General features: G+C 43.6%; 1 protein-coding gene across 1 annotated transcript; it reads right to left on the bottom strand.

Moving 5' to 3' along the window:
* Window positions 1-1,911: 1,911 nt before the first annotated feature.
* LOC139069597 (uncharacterized) lies at window positions 1,912-4,961 on the bottom strand. The gene is made up of 2 exons (XM_070550139.1): window positions 4,795-4,961; window positions 1,912-2,752 (listed from the first exon to the last, which is right to left on the bottom strand). The coding sequence occupies exons 1-2, from the start codon at window positions 4,817-4,819 to the stop codon at window positions 1,935-1,937; spliced, it is 843 nt and encodes a 280-aa protein (XP_070406240.1). The 5' UTR covers window positions 4,820-4,961; the 3' UTR covers window positions 1,912-1,934.
* Between the last annotated feature and the right edge of the window lie 1,952 nt (window positions 4,962-6,913).

The raw sequence follows: 6,913 nt of genomic DNA, 5'->3' as shown, positions 1-6,913 counted from the left end.
GTCATGCTAACAGGACTCGTCTGGAGTGCAGAAGGACCGGTAGCGGTTCCAGATAGATTTAGGTTATTATTTTAGGTCAAACCGTTAGTTACAATGTGTGTAGGACTCTGACATAGGGTTCAGACGTTTTGCTGCGACTGTAAACACAATTTTCTGTAATTATTGAATATGAAGTTGATTAAAATACAGCTAAACACGACGTACTAGCGGCATGAGCTGCCCTGTAAGACATCTTTTTAGTGACGTATGACAAACAGCTCTTCACTGTTTAGAGGAATTTAGATTTTTATGATGATTTATGACAAAATTCCTTAAAATTAATAACTGAACCTAGTTTATCTTGATGTAGATGGTAAAGTGTAGTGAAACAGCGTTAGTCTCAGTCGGCATAAGCAGCAGGGCCCTGCAGGGAATCGAACCCCGTCTCATTACTGAGAGTTCCGTTACCAGAGCCTTTTGCTTTGGGCGACCGGAGACGGTAAAGCAAAACCTGCATCAACAAAGCATTTAATGTTGGAACATAAATTCTGTCTTGAAGCAGGAAAAAAGAAACCGTCAGACTAAATAATTATTTCCAATTAAATTCATTTTAGTATTTTATAAACGTTTTACAGATTTAGAGCCTCCTTTGACTTTTATGCTTTTCGTTAACTTCTCGTTCTTTTACGATGTTTATCCGTTATTTAGTCGCGGTCAAACGCATCGTAATTTTGTTCTGCGGTGAATCTTAAAGTTATGTTGAATGTAAATAATCTGAGTCTTTATTGCTTTAATTTAACAGCACAGTAACTTGTTAAAATATTCAAGTTAATTTGAATCATTTACATGTTTAGACTATATTTTATTAGCCTTTAATATTTTAGTATTTATTGTTTAACTTTTGTAAAGAGCTATTTTTAAACGCGTGCACATTTAAACACTAAAACCTTTGTTTGCTCCGTCTGTGTCAGAGCTCTGCTGTTCAGCTCCTTCCTGGTTCCTGCAGGACCACAAAGCCCAGAGAAGCTCAGTCCAGCAGGACGTGAGGACACAAACAGACACGGAGAGCTCCTCCTAAACCTGGAATCAAACTTTTCTACAGATTATTTAGAACAGTTTCTTGTGACAGAACAGTTAGTGAAACAGAAAGGACCTGATGAAGATGATGTTATCGTCCTTGTCTTTCATACGGATCAAAGATCACCCCAGCTTATGCTCATGTCACCAAGTAAACGTCCCATTTCTCACTAAGACCTGCTCTATCTGCTCTACCAGATTATCAGAAGCATCACTGTAGTTGTAGTTTTGCCTCCATCTTCCTGCCCTCCTTGGTCTCTTGTTTATCTTCTACCACCTCTCACCATCCATCTCAGGTGGGATCTTGTTTGCTCCGACGGCCTCTTGTGTTCCAGGCTTACATCTTTTAGTGAACGTTAGAATATCATGTACTAATATATATGCATGTGTGTGTGTGTGTGTGTGTGTGTGTGTGTGTGTGTGTGTGTGTGTGTGTGTGTGTGTGTGTGTGTGTGTGTGTGTGTGTGTGTGTGTGTATGATGCTAAACCAGACTGCCTGCTCCATCAGATGAAAAGAAATCCTCTCAGGACCCAAATAAAATAGAAGATTTAGCAACCAGACACAGAAGCCCAGGTGAAACCGTCCACATCAGCATCTCCAGTTCTACCAGCTCTAAAAACACACTTCTTAAATAATAAAACACTAAACTCAGCCAACGGATGAAGACGTCCTGGTGCCAGATGCTACCTAAGACATCACCAGTTCAGCTGACTTGATAAAACACTTGGTGACTAAAACAAACATCTGGTGACCTGGTAAAAAACAGTCCTGGTGCAACAAGCTACCTGAGACAAACCTTTCCAGTCAACCAGTTCAAGAAAGAAAGAAAGAAATAAATGATCTTCATTGGTGCTGCACTGGAAAAAAAAAGATATCTCTAGTCCGAGTCGGAGTCGTCCCATCTTGGTCTCTTCGGTGGGATGTACAGGAAGCGCTCTCCAGTCCTCTTCTGGATGGATCCAATGACCGAGGTAGAAGGAGTGGGTTCTTCTACATCCTGGTCCTCTTCAGCGCTCCCGTGGGCAGGCCTGGGATCTTCTGGAAGCTCTTCCGGTGGGGCCGGAGGAGCTACCGGCAGCCAGAAGTCTTCTGGTGGTGGAAGCTGCTGGTCTTCATCGCTATCCAGAACTGAGCTACCATAACCAGAGTCCACACTAGAAGCCATAAAATCTTCAAAAGCTGACCAATCTGAGCTACTGTCAGTCTCCTCCAACTCCTCATCACTACTCAGACCCTCAAAAGCAAACTCTGCCTCTACTGGAGGAGCCTGACCATGACCTACAAACACCACATCATCATCAGGAATGTGAAGGGCTGGGTACCCAAAACCTAAATCTGACCGATCTGAGCTAATGTCAGTCTCCTCCGACTCCTCATCTCTACGCAGACCCTCAAAAACAAACTCTGCCTCCAACTCCTCATCTCTACGCAGACCCTCAAAAACAAACTCTACCTCCAACTCCTCATCTCTACTCAGACCCTCAAAAAAAGCAAACTCTACCTCCAACTCCTCATCACTACTCAGACCCTCAATAACAAACTCTACCACTTGTGGAGGAGCCTGACTAAGATCCACAAACACCACATCATCATCAGGAATGTGAAGGGCTGGGTACCTACCTTCATCTTCATTGAGAATCCGGATGACGTCCTCAGGGACCCCTGCAGTCACGGGACGCTCCACGATGAAGATGCCTGTGAGGACAAAACAAGACACATTAAATCCACTTGTGTCATAAAACAGTTACGAAAAAGCTACAATGACTTGTTTACAATACAAGAGATGTGTGTCTGCATCTGCATGTGTGCACAAGACACACTTTACTAATCTGGTTGTTTTTGGGGTTTAACAGGTTAAAACCGAGTTCTGCTTTTACTGAAAAAGTTTCCATTTTTAATTTATGTGATTGTTTATTATTTATGTTTCATGTTTATAGCTGATGTATTTCTAAAAAGATGTAATGTTTTACAGCTTGTAGACACAACACTGCTCAAATAAAGTTGTTTTAAAATGGGCTCTATAAAAATAAACAGAATACTCATTAAACTGGTGAAAAGTGTTTAAAATAGATTCAAACGGACAGAAATGCATTTATAAACCTGAGAACCAACTCAGAGAACACATCAAACTTTCTACTTGGATAAAACAGATGAAGTCCTTAAAGATCAAAGGTCTCTAGTTCACTCAGATTTATGGAAACAACTCATGTTCACCGATGCTAACAGGCCGAAGCTAAAGCTAGCTGTAAGTTCTAGCATGTTCTACAACGTCATGACGTTTCATACCTGGTTCATCTGTTGCTATGGTCACGAAAAAAACATGTTTTTGTTTGAAGCATTCTTTTTTAGAATCGTACTTGTCATTTTATTAGTTTTAAAATTGTCGATGTAAAATTGAACTAAATGGGTTTGCTGAAACCAAATTGGTGGTTTTATTTTAACGGTCCTCTCTAGTCTGATATAGTCATCCCACCGACCTGCTGGGACCCTCAACATGCTGAGGCTGTGTGATGAGGTTGAGTCACAGGTCGGTGCTAATGTGAGAAACCTTTTGTCTCTATCCCGCTAAAAGAACCACATATTCAGCTTTTATTTTGCTTGCAAAGTTGACAAAAACCAACAGGCGCTCCTCGCGCTCACTCACCTCGCTGCTGTCCATCCTCTTTTATATCAATAATACAAAAGAAACCGACATGCCAGAACAAAACTAGTAAAAACATTTGATGTGTTCAAACTGTTCCAGGGGAATTTGAGCGTCACTTGTCCACAGAAAACATGTTTCACCTCCATAAAACACCAAATCTCGTCTCGTCTTCTTCCGCCTATCCGTGTCCGGGTCGCGAGGGCAGCATCCCAACTAGGGAGCTCCACACCGTCCTCTTTCCGGCCACCTCCACCAGCTCCTCCGGCAGGACCCCAAGGCGTTCCTGGGCCAGTTCGGATATGTACTTTCTCCATCGTGTCCTGGGTCATCCAGGGGGCCTCCTGCCAGCAGGACATGCCCAAAACACCTCACCAGGGAGGGGTCCAGGAGGCCTTCTAACAAGATGCCCAAACCACCTCAACTGACTCCTCGATATGGAGGAGCAGCGGCTCTATTCCGAGTCTCTACCGAATGTCCGAGCTCCGCACCCTATCCCTAAGGCTGACCCAGCCACCCCGCGGAGAAAACTCATTTCGGACGCTTGTATCCGCGATCGTGTCCTTTCGGTCATTACACAAAGCTCATAACCATAGGGGAGGACTGGGCGGTAGATTGACTGGTAAACCGAGAGCCTTGCTTTCCGGCTCAGCTCCTTCTTCCCCACAACTGACCGATTCAGCGGCCGCATCACTGCAGACGCTGCCCCAATCCGCCTGTCGATCTCGCACCCTCATCTCTGCTTTATGCGGACGATGTGGTCCTCCCAGCTTCATCAGGCTCCGACCTACAGCTCTTGCTGGGGAGGTTGCAGCCGAGTGTGAAGAGGCTGGGATGAGGACCAGCACCTCCAAGTCTGAGACCACGGTTCTCGATCGGAAAAGAGCGTTTGTCAACTCCAGGTCGGTGGAGAGGTCCTGCTTCAAGTGGAGGAGATCTCGGGGTCTTGTTCACAAGTAAAACACCAAATGTGATTTTAAAACACACATTCTGTCTCTCAAATACACGAATTTAACATTATAATAATGTTTCAGTAGTTTGTCCTTTAGGAAACATGAAATAAGTCAGATGGAGAATTTAACGGATGTTAGCTTACCGTGCTCCTCCCAGAAGACCAACATCGCTCTGGTAGGTTGGTTCTCGGGTCTTCTTCAGCTAGCCACAAACTTCTTCAGCGATTTCTGCTCTGCAGAGGCTCTCCAAGCTCGTCCAAGGGCTACTTTTGAAGCAAATCTCCAGAGACTCTCTCGACCAAGTGCTGCCTGCTCTAGCGCAAGTTCGAAAGAAAGACTTTTAAAAATTCGATGAGCTTTTATAGACGAGCAACGTTCTAATTCTATGACGTATACACGCACATGCGTGCAACAGATTCCTAACCCGTCTCTTTGCAGCAGGTGCACCCGAGAGGTCTCTCAGCCCTCTGGTGGACAGAAGCTATTACTGCAGCTGTTTTCGAACTGTCACTTAGCTAATTATGTAATAGCAGTGATGACTTTTAGTGCCGTTGTGCTTTTATAATCTCCAGTTTGAATACATCAGATGTTTTGTATTCAAACAAAAACATGTTTTTTTCGTGACCATAGCAACAGATGAACCAGGTATGAAAGTCATGCCGTAGAACATGCTAGAACGTACAGCTAGCTTTAGCTTCAGCCTGTTAGCATCGGTGAACATGAGTTGTTTCCATAAATCTGAGTGAACTAGAGACCTTTGATCTTTAAGGACTTCATCTGTTTTATCCAAGTAGAAAGTTTGATGTGTTCTCTGAGTTGGTTCTCAGGTTTATAAATGCATTTCTGTCCGTTTGAATCTATTTTAAACACTTTTCACCAGTTTAATGAGTCTTCTGTTTATTTTTATAGAGCCCATTTTAAAACAACTTTATTTGAGCAGTGTTGTGTCTACAAGCTGTAAAACATTACATCTTTTTAGAAATACATCAGCTATAAACATGAAACATAAATAATAAACAATCACATAAATTAAAAATGGAAAATTTTTCAGTAAAAGCAGAACTCGGTTTTAACCTGTTAAACCCCCAAAACAACCAGATTAGTAAAGTGTGTCTTGTGCACACATGCAGATGCAGACACACATCTCTTGTATTGTAAACAAGTCATTGTAGCTTTTTCATAACTGTTTTATGACACAAGTGGATTTAATGTGTCTTGTTTTGTCCTCACAGGCATCTTCATCATGGAGCGTCCCGTGACTGCAGCGGTCCTTGAGGTCATCCGGATTCTCGATGAAGATGAAGGTAGGTACCCAGCCCTTCACATTCCTGATAATGATGTGTTTGTGGGTCATGGTCAGGCTCCTCCAGTAGAGGCAGAGTTTGCTTTTGAGGGTCTGAGTAGTGATGAGGAGTTGGAGGAGACTGACAGTAGCTCAGATTGGTCAGCTTTTGAAGATTTTATGGCTTCTAGTGTGGACTCTGGTTATGGTAGCTCAGTTCTGGATAGCGATGAAGACCAGCAGCTTCCACCACCAGAAGACTTCTGGCTGCCGGTAGCTCCTCCGGCCCCGTCGGAAGAGCTTCCAGAAGATCCCAGGCCTGCCCACGGGAGCGCTGAAGAGGACCAGGATGTAGAAGAACCCACTCCTTCTACCTCGGTCATTGGATCCAGCCAGAAGAGGACTGGAGAGCGCTTCCTGTACATCCCACCGAAGAGACCAAGATGGGACGACTCAGACGACTCCGACTCGGACTAGAGATATCTTTTTTTTTCCAGTGCAGCGCCAATGAAGATCATTTCTTTCTTTCTTTCTTTCTTGAACTGGTTGACTGGAAAGGTTTGTCTCAGGTAGCTTGTTGCACCAGGACTGTTTTTTACCAGGTCACCAGATGTTTGTTTTAGTCACCAAGTGTTTTATCAAGTCAGCTGAACTGGTGATGTCTTAGGTAGCATCTGGCACCAGGACGTCTTCATCCGTTGGCTGAGTTTAGTGTTTTATTATTTAAGAAGTGTGTTTTTAGAGCTGGTAGAACTGGAGATGCTGATGTGGACGGTTTCACCTGGGCTTCTGTGTCTGGTTGCTAAATCTTCTATTTTATTTGGGTTCTGAGAGGATTTCCTTTCATCTGATGGAGCAGGCAGTCTGGTTTAGCATCATACACACACACACACACACACACACACACACACACACACACACACACACACACACACACACACACACGCATGCATATATATTAGTACATGATATTCTAACGT

The sequence above is a fragment of the Nothobranchius furzeri genome, chromosome 4 (genome assembly GCF_043380555.1).
Source record: "Nothobranchius furzeri strain GRZ-AD chromosome 4, NfurGRZ-RIMD1, whole genome shotgun sequence".
In the NCBI taxonomy this organism is placed as follows: domain Eukaryota; kingdom Metazoa; phylum Chordata; class Actinopteri; order Cyprinodontiformes; family Nothobranchiidae; genus Nothobranchius; species Nothobranchius furzeri.
This window is presented reverse-complemented; position numbering and strand designations above follow the sequence as displayed.